Source organism: Sturnira hondurensis, unplaced genomic scaffold (assembly GCF_014824575.4).
Source record: "Sturnira hondurensis isolate 20B ecotype Veracruz unplaced genomic scaffold, ASM1482457v3 Scaffold0007797, whole genome shotgun sequence".
Taxonomy (NCBI): Eukaryota; Metazoa; Chordata; class Mammalia; order Chiroptera; family Phyllostomidae; genus Sturnira; species Sturnira hondurensis.
This window is the reverse complement of record NW_028080428.1, coordinates 1,184,063-1,197,219: the sequence shown is the minus strand read 5'-3', so window position 1 is coordinate 1,197,219 and position 13,157 is coordinate 1,184,063. Positions and strand designations below refer to the sequence as shown.

The 13,157-nt window shown below is 59.2% G+C and overlaps 1 protein-coding gene across 3 annotated transcripts; it reads right to left on the bottom strand.

Annotated features, from left to right (window-relative positions):
• Window positions 1–1,751: 1,751 nt before the first annotated feature.
• On the bottom strand, window positions 1,752–12,357 carry RPS6KA4 (ribosomal protein S6 kinase A4). 3 transcript variants are annotated; one of them, XM_037053077.1, is made up of 17 exons: window positions 12,204–12,357; window positions 12,029–12,100; window positions 11,137–11,355; window positions 10,932–11,047; window positions 10,308–10,415; window positions 10,020–10,100; window positions 9,834–9,937; window positions 9,592–9,742; window positions 7,171–7,335; window positions 5,171–5,299; window positions 4,845–4,978; window positions 4,647–4,740; window positions 4,083–4,256; window positions 3,812–4,006; window positions 3,301–3,460; window positions 2,945–3,108; window positions 1,752–2,655 (listed from the first exon to the last, which is right to left on the bottom strand). In XM_037053077.1, the coding sequence occupies exons 1-17, from the start codon at window positions 12,256–12,258 to the stop codon at window positions 2,461–2,463; spliced, it is 2,316 nt and encodes a 771-aa protein (XP_036908972.1). In that variant the 5' UTR covers window positions 12,259–12,357; the 3' UTR covers window positions 1,752–2,460. The 3 variants fall into 3 exon arrangements, with proteins under 3 accessions (XP_036908972.1, XP_036908974.1, XP_036908973.1); XM_037053079.1 differs by having other exon boundaries at window positions 12,075–12,100; window positions 12,204–12,265; XM_037053078.1 differs by lacking the exon at window positions 12,029–12,100.
• Between the last annotated feature and the right edge of the window lie 800 nt (window positions 12,358–13,157).

Below are 13,157 nucleotides of genomic sequence, written 5' to 3'. Positions count from 1 at the left end.
CCGTCCCTATTGCCCACCTGGGAGGGGCGGTGCCAGGGTTTGGACCCACTGCTGCTGGGCTCCGGTCCTGCTGGGCTCTGGTGTTCCTGACCACACCCACCCGCCCTTTCCTCACCCCTCCCCCTGGGACCTCCACAGGCTTCACCCTCCGCCTCCTCTATGCGGATGCCCCAGCCTGTCCCTGCACAAGGAGTGGGGAGGCCTTCCCCCCACCCCACTGGTGGGCCACTCTCCTCCCCCACTATCACGGCCCAGACAGACTCCAGGCTTGGAGAAGAAGGCCCTCTGGAGATCACCAAGAGCTCTGCCACGAAAAACTGGGATGGGTGGATGAGCAAGGGCACGTTCAGCTGGTGAGACGCCTCATTTCACTTTCGAGGAGACAGCACATCTTGGATCTCGCTTGTGCTGCCGCAAGTCCTGTAATGTGATGGGCTCCTCCTAACGGCTCTTTGATCACATATGTCACATCACATATGTGAAATGTGTGCACATGGGCATGTCCTGTAGCCCGTTAATATCACATCTAGGAAACGTACCCTAAGGAAGTATTTGGGCAGGCGAGCACAGGTGTAGACACAAGGATGGCCGTTGCAGTGCTGTTTGAAATAGCAAGGAACTGCCCACAGCCCGAGTGGCCAAAGATGGACAGCAGTCTAAACAAGCCCTAAGGCACCCACGCACAGAAATAAATGCCAGTACAAACAAATGGCAACACCATCATCTTCATGCATATTCACAACCCATTTCTGAGTTTAAGACAGGCTACAATAAACTGTTTACACTTTGATGCCATTTCTTTTTTATTTTATTTTTTACTTTAGAGAGGGGAAAGGAGGAAGGAGGAGAGGGAGAGAAACATCAGTTGGCTGCCTTCTGTACGCACCCTGACTGGGGACCAAACCCACGACCCAGGCATGTGCCCTGACTGGGCATTGAACCAGTGACCTTTCAGTTTGTGGGATGATGCCCAACCAAGTGAGCCACATTGGTGGGAATTAGTTATAATGCACAGGTTCGTGTACTGACTCATTCGTCTCAGCAGCATTTATGATAAAAACAAGGTTTTGGGTTTTTTTTAAGATTTCATTTATTATTTTCAGAGAGAGGGGAAGGGATGGAGGCAGAGGACAGAACCAAGCAATCAGTGTGGGAGAGAAACACCAACTGACTGCCTCCTGCACACCCCCAACTGGGGACCTGGCCTGCAACCCAGGAATGTGCCCTGACAGGGCATCGAACTGGAGACCCTTCGGTTCGCAAGCCAGTGCTCAATCCACTGAGCCACACCAGCCACGGCAGAAACAAAGTTTTAAATAGTCCATCCCACTGGCCCCTGGAGCACCTGACACCTATCTTATGGCCAAAAGAAGAGTCCTTCAAATGGCAACACCACCCAGAAAACAGAATAAAAAGCTGACTGGGAGGCTTAGTCTTAATCATGTTTGCACCTGGATCAGGCTTTGCCTGAAGCTACCCCTGGACTGTGTACAAAAGCCTAAAATTCCTGTTCTGCTGAAGCCAGTTCTGCTGGGTTTTCTCTAACTTGTAACTGAGATAATTGTAAATGATACACGGCAGAGCTGTCCAGACACACACCTGAGGTGATTGCTACCCACCCCCCCACGCTGCTCACACCAAAGGCCAAAGAAGATACCCTCTTACCGAAAAGGGTGGGTCCCAGGCCCCACTGGCTGTCAGTCTGACCCCCAAGGCCTCAGCCCCCCACACCCACTGACACACACGCCACAGACAGCACTGGGTGGATTTTTATTTGAACGTCAAAGGCACAGCCTCCAGATGACTGAGGCAGTGACTGTGGCTGCCCAGCCCTGCCCCCCAAGGCCCAGCTCCAACCCCCAAGGGGCAGCTGTGCCAAAGGGGAGGGGTGGGTAATGATGGGGCCTCCCCTTTTAGGGGGTTGCCTACCTCCTTCCTGAGCCCCAATAGGGAAGAAGCAGGTGGCATAAAGTGAGGCAGTGATGCCTCAGAGGGTCCCTGAGGGCCCCTCCCTGAATACCCCCTCAACACAGGTCTTTGGTGGATGTAATTGCACAGACGATCCATAAAGTGACAGCTTGAGGGGCGCCCCCTTCCCAAGAGCAGAGCCTCAGGAGAGGACAGGGGAGGGGTCCCAGTTTCTCCCTGTGGCAACTCAGTGCTTAGAAACGCGGAGGAGCCCTTCCCTGCCGGCAGAGCTCCCCAGAGAAGCGCCTTCTGCCAGTAGAGGCCCGGGGCCCCCACAGCCCACTCCGCAGCAGCCCCCCCCCGCGTCCCCGCATCTCTAACTATCTAGTAAGACATAAAAAATTCTCTGCTTATAAAAATACTTCTGCTCTGTCTGGGAGTGGAGGGGCGGGGGCAAGGGCAATCCCTGGGATGGGGCGGAGCGATGATGCTGGAAGTCAGGTCAATGCCCCTATCGGGGAAGGGGGTCACAGTGCAGGGGTAGGGGCGGCGCTAGGAGGATGGCAGGGGGCCGTTGGCTCGGCGTGGGGCTCCCTTGGAGCCTGGGGTCTTGCCGGGAGCAGCGGGCACGGGGGAGACAAGGCGGGAGGTGGCGGCGCTCCGCAGCTTCTGTTTCCGCCGCTTCGCCAGCGGTGCGTTCTCCACGCTCTTCAGGAAGAAGCCTTCGCGTTTGCCCCGGTTGAACGCCTAGCAGAAAATACGGTGTGAGGACCCCCAACACGGGCCCAGCCTCGACATCTAGATCCTAGCTTTGGCTCCCATTCTGGACCCTCCCATGTCACTAGGTCAAGGCCAACAGGTCCTTGGCCTCTGGCCCCCAGCATTCTGAAAGGTCAAGCCCCCAACCCGCCAGAGACCAGGCCTCGGCTCACCTCACCTTACCTTCCTGAGCTTTGAGGACTCCGCCCCCGGGAGACCCCACATCTCCAGGCTCTGTCCACACCCCACACACACCCCCACAGGCCCCGCCCCTCACCATGAAGGTGGCGTTGAGCCCGGAGCGCACAGCCGGCCCAGAGGACTCCAGCACGTCCGGCGTCCGGAGCGGGGGCGAGGAGCGCGCGCTGCCGTCCTGCAGCCACGAGCTGTCCCGCAGCCCCTCGAGCTTCAGCCGCTTGGCCGGGTCCACAGTCAGGAGCCCTGGAGGTATTGGGAAGTATTGGGGCAGGCTGTGGGTGGAGGCTGCCCCCGGAGAGATCCTAACAGCCCTGCACTCGTCCCGGGACGGACGGGTATCCTGACCAGGACACTGGGCCCAGTGACGACCCCTATCCCGACATGACCCCGTGGCCTCCCACTCCCCAAGCAGGATCTGTGACTCCGGCTCCCCACCTCGGACAAGCTCCTTGGCTTCCTCAGACACGTTCTGCCAGGCTTCCCCATCAAGGGAGAAGCGCCCTTCTCGGATCTTGCACATGATCTCGGCCGCCTGGCTCTGCCCGCCTTGGCCCGAGGCTCCCTGGAAGGGAACCTGTCCCGACAGCATCATGTACTGGGGGATGGGGGGAAGAGTGAGACCGGCCACGCTGCGGGCCCAGGGAGGCCAGGAGCTGACTTCTCAGCCCGCCCCCAGGACCATTCATCCTCTGCACAGTAACTCCTGAGGCCCATTGGCCACGACCCTGACCGCCGACCCAGAATGCTCGGGCGCCCTGACCCCAGCATCAGAGCGACGCTGCCTGTGTTACAGCCTCTGAGGTCTGCCTCGTACCAAACCCTGCTATCCCCACAAACATGACCCCTGCCTCCGGTGCCTCCGGTGCCCCCGTTGCTCCTCATCAGGAAGACCTCTGACCTCAGGCTCAGGCGACCCTGAAGCCTCCTTGGGGACCCCGCCCCATACCAGAATGACGCCCAAGCTCCAGAGATCGCAGGACTCGTCGTAGCCCTGCTGCGCCAGCAGCTCGGGAGCCGCGTACTGCAAGGTGAAGCAGGGCGTCTGCATGGGCTCCGCAGGGCTCTGCGGGCGTAGCCGCGCGAACCCGAAATCGATAATCTTCACCGGGGCTCCCGGCGTGTCATCGGCATACAGGATGTTCTGTGAGGGCAGGCGGCCGTCAGAGACTGGCCCTCCGCGCAGCAGCCCTCCCCTGCCCCCCGGGCCCCGCGCCCACCTCGGGCTTGAGGTCACGGTGCACCACGCCCGCCTCCTCGTGCATGAAGCTCACGGCCGACACAAGGCTCCGCAGGATCTGGCTCGCTTCGGACTCACTGAAGTGCCGCTTCTTTCGGATATGCTCCAGCAGCTCCCCACCCTGCAACAGCTCCAATACCAGGTACGTGTGCAGCTGTGGGAAGGGGGGCCGGGTCACCATCACAGGCCAGGCCCCACCCTGCAGGCGCCCGCAGGCCCCGCCCCCAACGTCAGGCCTCAGAAGGGTGCGAGCCCCACGAGAACCACCCCTCTGCCTTCCAGGTCCCGTCCCTTCGGTCACCTCAAATCCTACAACCCTCCACGCCCTCCTCAAATTCTGTTTCCTTGGCGGTGCTCAGATCCGCCTTCCAGTCGCCCAGCCTTACTGCCCTCAATCCCCACCACCCTGACCTCCCAGACCCCTTCAGGCCCCTCCCATGACTCCATCAGACCCCGCCCCCTGCCGCCTTCCGGCCCCTCCCACCCCGCTCAGGCTGCTTTTGCGTCCCTGCGGTCCACTAGTGTCCAGAAAGGCATCACCTACCTGGTCCTGATGAACCTCGTGCAGCTTCACGACGTTGGGATGTGACTGGCACAGCCGCAGGGCGGCCACCTCGCGCTGAGTGTTCGCCTCCAGCCTGGAAGCAGGGCAAAAGGGGTCAAAAGGGAAGACCTCTGGCCCCGCCCTCCCGGACTCTGTCTCTCCGGGCCCAGCCGCCCCATGCACCCCAAGATGGCCCACCTGCGGCTCAGGATCTTGACTGCGAACTCCTGCCCGCCCTGGCGCTGGCGGCAACGGCGACACACAGAGAAGCTGCCCTGGCCCAGCGCAGGCTGCCTCAGGTCCAACTCATACTGCTGGAAGAAGGGCGAGTCCTGGGGGTAAAGCGGGAGTGTCAGAGGTCCTGCTGGGCGTCTTGGAGCCACACCTCACCCCTTCTCTCAGAGGTTCCAGATTTCACCAAGGGTACACGGGGGGTGGGGTGGGGGGGCACCTGGTACAGCCTTTTCAGGAATCCCTGGCTCTGCACTCCCAAGTCAACTTCTCCCCACCCTGGCCCACCTCACCTGCATCATGGCGCTCCTGGCCACGGATGCCCTGCCTGGCCGGTCTCCAGCATCAGGTGCTTCCAGCACATCAGTCATCACAGCATTATTGTGGTCAAACAGGATGGACGGTGCAACGAAGGAGTACCCCTGGTTGGGGAGGGAGGTGGGTCAGGGGTGGGTGGGCATGGGGGCTAGAGGTGCAGGTAGATCCCTGGGAGGGTCAGAACTGGTGGGGAGGAGGGCAGGCAGAGGGGAGAGCTCCGACCAGGGGTCAGCAGGACCGCTGGTACACACAGGCCACATGGACATTTTAGTCCAGCTTGTTCCATGACCACATGGGGGTCACGTCTGACTCTCAGCTGTCTGTGACTCCACCTTTCTCTTCACAGTAACACCCCCCAAGTGCCAAGGGCATCACCTGGCACAATATGATGGTCCCAAAAAATGCATGGAAGGACTGTGACCTGGTGTTGCACCTGCGCAGGTTATGAAAATGCAAATGTGCCTACTGAGAAAAGAAAAATCTTTATTCCTTCCTTGCAAATCAAACTCGGGCCTCCTCTGCCAGGGGCTACTGAAGAAATGTAACAGAAACCAGAGCTAATACTACTCTGCCTTTCCGAAGGATCCACGTCCTGTCGCTTCCAGGGATTCACAAGGGTCACTTAAACCGAGTGTTTTCTCCTAAAAACGCAGCTTCACTATGCGCGTGCATGCAAGCCCCACGCAGGCGGGATTTTTGCCTGTCAGGTTCACTGATACATCCTCAGTGCCCAGATCTGTGCCCGGCACCTTGAAGGTACTCAACACATATTTCTGAGTCATGAAATGAGTGAATGAATGAATGAGAGTCACCATCCATTCACAAGAAAGAACTTTCTCAGAACTGTGAGAGAACGAATCGATGACATTCAAGCACACAACTGTTACTTGTGAGAGCTTCACAGAGGCAGACTGACCCATCCATACTTGACGTTGGCCTGTTTTTATTTAATAATTATAGACCGTGTCCTCAGTCTCAGGGGAGCTGTCGGGACACAAGCTGAGCAACTGCTCAGAAGGTGCTGTCTGCCGAGGGCTGGTGTGCAGGGACGGTGCAGCCCAGGGCCCCAGGAACAGGGAAGACTTCACACAGGGGCAGCCCCAGGCAATGAGGCTAGAGCGTATACTGGGAGCTTGCCAGGTGAGCAACAGTGGGGGGGGGGGGGAACGCGCCAGGTAGAGGGGACTAGTGTGCAAAGGTACAGAAGTATGTTGTGCAGCCTCTGAGCACTGAGTTGCTGCTAAAGCACCGACTGGGACCAGAGTGAGCACAGAGGCTAGGGCTCAGGGCGGGGACCACCATGCAGGGCCTCAGTGCCTAGCACAGGAGGTTAGCCTGGCCTAACAGGCCTACACTCCTAAAATTGGAGGGAGGAGGCCTGTGCCCCCGCCATGTGATATGGTGTGCCACCAGGCACACAAAGCCACAGTATAAACATGGCACCTCTCCCTAGGTATCTCCTTAAGCAAGTGAATGATTTAAAATTAAAACAGAGCCCTGGCTGGCGTGGCTCAGTGGATTGAGCGCGGGCCTGCGAACCAGACGATCGCGGTTCGATTCCCAGTCAGGGCACATAGCTGGGTTGCAAGCCGGTTCCTTGCAGGCTGACTACCAGCAGGGGACGCACAAAAGGCAACCATACATTGATGTTTCTCTCCCTCTTTCCTTCCCCTCTAAAGATAAATAAATAAGTAAATAAAATCTTTAAAATTAAAACAATATTTTTACATAGTGATAAGGATATATGATGGAGTATAAGGGAAATTCATGTAGGATTTAAGGATAAACAGTGAAGCTCAAAGCCGAGCCCTGCCACAGTGGTCTCTAGGACTGACAGTTGCAGGTACCCCACAAGTGAGGAGGTCTGGGGACAGGTGCTGAGTCCTGGTCAGGGTACCGGGCCTACGCAGCGCCCAAGCGTCCGCCAGGCCCCAGGCTGGCTCCCCCACATCGGGCTCCATGAACGCTCACTCACCTGGAAGATGCGTGAGTCTCCAGAGGCAGGGCTGCCTGCAGGCGAGTAGACAGGCTCCAGCCGGGTAAACTCTTCTGCGAAGTTGCTCACGTCCAGCTCTGAGCGGATCTGGGGTCGGAAGGGAGCTGGAATCTTCCTCGCAGCCAGAGCAGCCCAATCGAGACCCTGGAAAAAAGAAATGAGAGACTAAGGGTCAAAGGGCAGGAAGCAGAAACCCCTCTCCACTTAGGCCACCCTCACTGGGCAGCTCCTCAGTGAGATAAGAGTGTATCTGGCATTGGGGGGGAAGGTGCTCATCTTGCCTCTCCAGCTTCTATATCCCTCCCTCCGAGAGCCCAAACCCTATTTCCCTTGGAGAATCACCTTCTACCACACTGAGTCATTCTGGGACTTTTAATAGAATTAGCTTGCAAAACAGACAAATATATTCCTCCTATTATGCTTAAATCTTACAGGATGTGTGCCTGGAATTGCTGGGGACAACCTCACAGTCTAGTGATGAAGTCCCTGTGGAGAAAAGCAGGACCAAGAAACAAAGAAAGAGATTCCTAATGACAGAGGTTCAGCACCTGGATGCAGCCTTGCCTGAAGTCATACCAGTTTTCCTTCAACTTTTCTCCTGTGGAGGCTAAAACATGCCCTTTTATGTTTAAGCTAGTGTGGCAGAGCCTGTTCATCGCCTGCCCTGTCTTCCTTAGTTCTACATCCCCAATTTTATTCCAGGAACCAATGTACAAACTAAGACAATGTTTTACAAACTTCCTTATAGTTAGGGATGCCCAATAACTTGCAAGCAAATATTGTAAGCTAGGAATCGAGGTAAAGATCCTTAAGAAGAAGGTGAACGGCTGGCAAGTGCCCTTTTGACCCCTCTTCCCCCTGGATATTGGCCTGGATGGCAAGTGCTCCAGCAGTCATCTTGAACCATGAGGCAACCCAGGACATGGCACCTCCATGCTCAAAAAGGAGGAGCGTTTAAAAAAAAAAAAGAAGAAGCTGAAGATAGCACAGCAGCCCTGGCCTGCCGACTTTTACATTTCTTTTATGTAAGAAAATAAATAAACACATAACCCTCTATCTTGTTTAGACCACCGTCCGCTCCAATACTTGTTAGCAGTCCAACTATCCCATGGACACCACCAATGTGAGTCGGACTTTTTTGTCACTTGAAGCCAAAAAGCCTGACCTAGACTTGGAGGCCCCAGTTCTGCCGCCAGGGGCCTCCGCATCACCATCACCAGAGAAGCTGTCTTGAGAGAAGGGAGAACGCAGAGAAAACGCCCCTTCTGAGCATCAAGCCTCGAACCTCGGGCCTCTTTGGTAGGACCACTGGTCAACCCACTGCCAGCACCCAGGCCCAGCAGGCACTCGGGACGGGTGGAGGAATTCATGGAGGGAAACACACAGCTCAACCGCTTCCCCCGCAAAGCGACATCTCCGCCACAGACTCAGACGGCTGTCTGAGGACGCATCTCCAAGGGCCCTCCAGGCAGGTGCTTGCCGGGGAGACTCAGGGAGATAGATGACGCTCGCCATAGGGTCGCAGCGTCCCTGGCCCACGGCAAGTGCCCGTCAGTGGGTGCCGTTGTCATGAGGTCACACAAGTGGCAAGTCCGATGCCCACATGTGACCAGAACGCAGCAGAGAAGGGCACGGGCCTTCGAGTCACCCAAATGGAGGGTTGAACCTGCACTCCACCACTTCCGGGCTGGATGGTTTGGGGCCACCGCGCTGAACCTCAGTTTCCTCATCTGTAGAGATGGGGATGATGAGGATGGTTCTGAAGGTCACACGAAATAATGCAAGCTGAGAGCCAGCATAGAGCGGGTGTCCGCTGTTTCGGGACCCTGCGAGGCGATGACGCTGGCAGGGCCCAGTGCCCAGGCCAGAGAGGCGCACAAGGAGACAAAATTCACTCCGCACGGCACCCTGCCCTGTGTGTGCTCTGAGCAAGTCAACAAACCCCGCACGGACGAATGGCCGTGCACCTGAATCACGGGCACACGGACCGCACAGGACAAAGAGCAACACGCCTGGGTGGCTGCTGAGAGCGCAAGCATGGCTCTTAGTACTGACTTGGGCCGAGGGGAGACATGGGGTCGGTGCCCAGCTCTACACATTTACTGTACAATCTTGGGCGGGTCCCCTCCCTTCTCTGAACCTGCCCGATGAAAGCACTGGTGAATCCGTCCTCAAGTCCCTGGCAGTCCAGCCAGTCGATGAACCTAGAATTCCCCCCCCAGGAACACGTCTTGTGAGTTTCACTAGCGATGGATGAGAAGATAGGCCTGCGTCCTTGAGCTGGAGTTTTTCTAAATTGGCCAGACTCAGAGCATCCTTCCAGAGCGTCCCCCAAGCCCAGGGCAGCAGCCCCAAACCAGGCATGTGCAGAGAGGGGGGGGGGCAGCTCAGCGGCCTCACCTGGAAGAAGGGGTGGCTCTTGACTTCCTGTGCCCCCTGAGGCCCCGCACCCAGCCGCTTCTTGGGGTCCTTGCAAAGGAGCCGCTGCAGCAGGTCCTGCGCCACGGGCCCGATCCGAGGGGGGAAGGGAGGGGAGCACTTCAGGATCCGTCTGGGAGGATTTGGGGGGCGTCAGGGGCAGTGAGCCCCCCCACAGCTCTGCCCAGCCACTCCAGCTGCCCTCCGCATCCAGCCCTACTCACCGGGACACCTCCGCCTGTGTGTTCCTCTCGCCCTCCAGTGTGAAGGGTGAGGCCCCCGTCAGCAGCTCGAAGATCAGGATGCCCAAACTCCACCAGTCCACGGCCTGCCAGGGCCGAGCCGAGGTGAAGGCCTACAGTCGCCTGGGCCCCACCCCGCCACTGCCCCCCACTCCCCTGCCCACCCACCTTGCCGTGCCCCGACTTGCTGCGGATGATTTCAGGGGCCATGTACTCAATTGTGCCACAAAAGGAGAAGGTTCGCTCTTTCTGCGGAGAGGGCAAGAGGACCCATTTTGGTCACCCAGCGGCTCCCAAGGCTCCGAGGACTCGCCGTGGGAACTTCATGAACGCACGGCCTGGGGCTATTTACCTCTGCACCCCGAGAAACACACAGAGCCAGGCTTGGAGGAGGAGGAGGAGACAGAAGGAAGATGACTTTGGGGGGTGCAGAATGCCGAGGGTGCCTTCACTCACCTCCTCCGTCAGGAACTCCTTGCTAAGCCCGAAGTCCGTGAGGACGATGTGGCCCTCGGAGTCAAGCAGCACGTTCTCCAGCTTCAGGTCTCGGTAGATGATGCCCAGCTGTCAGGAGCAAGCGAGGCTCTGAGGACTCCTCCCCCAACACCCTCAGGCCCCCGGGTCGCTGCTCAGGACATGGGGATCTCCAGGGCAGGAGTGGGCCCAGAGCAGACTGAGCCACTGGACAGGAAAGGCCATTTAAGAGGCAAAAGCAAGGAAGGAGCGCCCCATGGAGGACTCCCCAGGGAGCAGACCCCAAAGTCCCAGAGAGAGGAAAGCCTGTGTGAAGAGCCCCATTTCAAAAAGGCTTTGGAAGAAGGGGCACAAGGTCTCCATTTGAGGAAGTTCTGTGAACACGGCCCCAGGAGGCAGCTCTGAGCTCCCTGAGAGGAAGGCTCCTTGAAGGAGGCACCAGGGGAGGAGACCCCACCCGGCAGACCCCACTGAGGCCTCCCTCCCAGGAGGCCTGGGTAAGCTGCTGCAGCCCCCATGACCCCCAGGAAACCCGGGGAGAGAGACCCTGAAGAAGGCCCAGACCAGTGCCCATGGCGACAGGTGCGTGGCCAGGCCCTCACCCACCTGGTGCAGGTGTTGGAGCGCCAGCACGATCTCACCGGCGTACAAGCGCACCTCGGCCTCCTTGAAGTGCTGGCGCTGGTAGAGGTGGGTGAACATCTCGCCACCGTTCACATAGTCTGGGAGGCAGAGTGGTGGTTGGGAAGCACCCCCAAGGGTGGCCCCAGTGGCTTCCCGGCCCCCAAGCGTGGCAGCTGCCTGCCCTTACCCAGGATGAGGTGCAGCTTGGCGTTGGTCTGGAAAGCATAGTGCAGCGTGACCAGGAAGGGCGCCTGGCGCACCAGCTCCAGCACGGAGCGCTCAGTGCGCGTGTGCTCCCGCGTCTTGGCGCGCTGCACCAGCGCTGCCTTGCGGAGCACCTTCATGGCGTACAGCTTCCCCGCGTCGTGCCCGCCCGCCTTCCGCACCAGGAACACTTTCCCGTAGGCTGTGGAAGCAAGGAGTGGGCAGAGAGTAGGCAGTGAGCAGGAGGGTGGTGCAGACTGGTGGGTGTGGGTGTGACGCCAACCCAGGAGGCTGTGCAAACTAATGAAAGGAGCTGGGGTGAGAGGAAGGTGTGCAAAAAGTTGGCAGAGCTTTCGAAGGAATGGTGTGCACAGCACCAAGAGGGTGCTCAGCAATACCAGGGAGGGGGTGTGCAAACCAGGCTGGGGGGCATGCAACTCCATGAGGCCTGCAGTGCAAGGTGGGGGCGGGGTACCTGGGAACCTGTGGAAGATGAGACAGACTGGATGCAAATCCAAGGGAGGGAGGCAGAGGTGCATGCGGACAGGGGAGGGATGTGCAAACCTGAGCTCGGAGTCTGCAGAGCGGGGGAGAGGGCTGTCGTATCAGACCACGGAGAGGAGCTGTGCAAATCGCCTGGGAGGGCTGCAAGCCCCCAAGGGTATTGACAAATCTGGGAGGCCCTTATGGGGAGAAACAGCCTCGAGAGTGGGCATGCAAACCCTGGCAGGGCAGGGTGGGGCTGTCAAGGCTGGCTGTGCCAGGAAAGGGTGGGGGGCATTGCCTGTTGCCTGGCTCAGAACCAGGCGGGTGTGCCAGCAGGAGGCCCAGGGCACTGTGCGTGGGACATCTGCCTGGTGGGTGGGGGTCCTCACCTCCTGTGCCCAGCACCTTGAGCAGCTCGAAGTTCTCCACGCTCACCTTCTCCTCATGCCCGGTCAGGTTGGCTGTGGGCACAGGGGGCAAATGAGCCCAGCCAGTGCATGACCCCTCCCTGCGGCCAGGGCTGCCGTCACCCCTCCCTGCAGTCCCTGGTTGCCCCTGCCCCACCTTCAGTGATCTGCAGCTCCACTGCGCAGCCCTCGTCCTCTTCCTCGTCCCCCATGGCGGGCCGGTAGCTGGGGCCCCGCGCTGCTCGGCTCCGGGCGGCGCCGGTTACATGGCGGCTCCGGCCGGGGCGGGCGCTTCCTGGTGCCGCCTCCAGGTCGAGCCGGGCGCCGGCACCGCCTCCCAGCTCCCCCAGCTCCCCGCCCCGCCCGGCCTGAGTCAGACGCTGGAACGTGACAGCGTGTCTGCGAGTGTGTGGGCAGGGGCCGGCGGTCGCATGCGGGTGCACCGGGCGGTCCGCACAGCACTCCCCAAGGCTTCGGAACATCCTTCAGGAGCCATTCCTGGGGTCCGTGGACAACCTCCAGCCCCAGCTGGGCAGTCACTCCCAAGCCAGGCGTCTGCCCCTGGGATGCCTGCTGAAGTCAGTGGCGCTGAGACTTGGAGGAGCCTGTACCCCCAGGGGGGGCCCATGCAGGTGCCCTAGAGCCTTCTCTCCCAGGGCGCCATCTCTAAGGGCCGCCCAGCACCTAATTCTTAGCCACCAGTGAAAGGGAGGGGTTTCATAAAACTCAGAGCCCACCACCTTTTTTTGATCCCTCCTTAAGGGCTGTAAAGAGGGGAGGGCTTCAAAGTCCCCTTGACGGATCTGCAACCTGAGGCCACACCACTGTCCTTGTCTGGTGGCTGCCAGCACAGGGCCAGTCCAACCCCTGTCACTCAAGGGGGCCCACCGCCCTTGGTGCAGCCTAAGAGGGTGTTCGGGTCCTGGAAGCCACACAGCCCAACTGGGACCCTCTCTCCTGGAAAGAGCCTTTGGAACAGGTCGGGGGTTGGTGTCTAGGAGCTCAGGCGCCCTGCAGACCAAAGCCCTGTCTCTGGACTCCCCCTGCCCGGGGAGCACCTACAGGGGGCGCTGAGAGGGCGCTGGAGCCAAGCCCCACAGGGTGGCAGGGA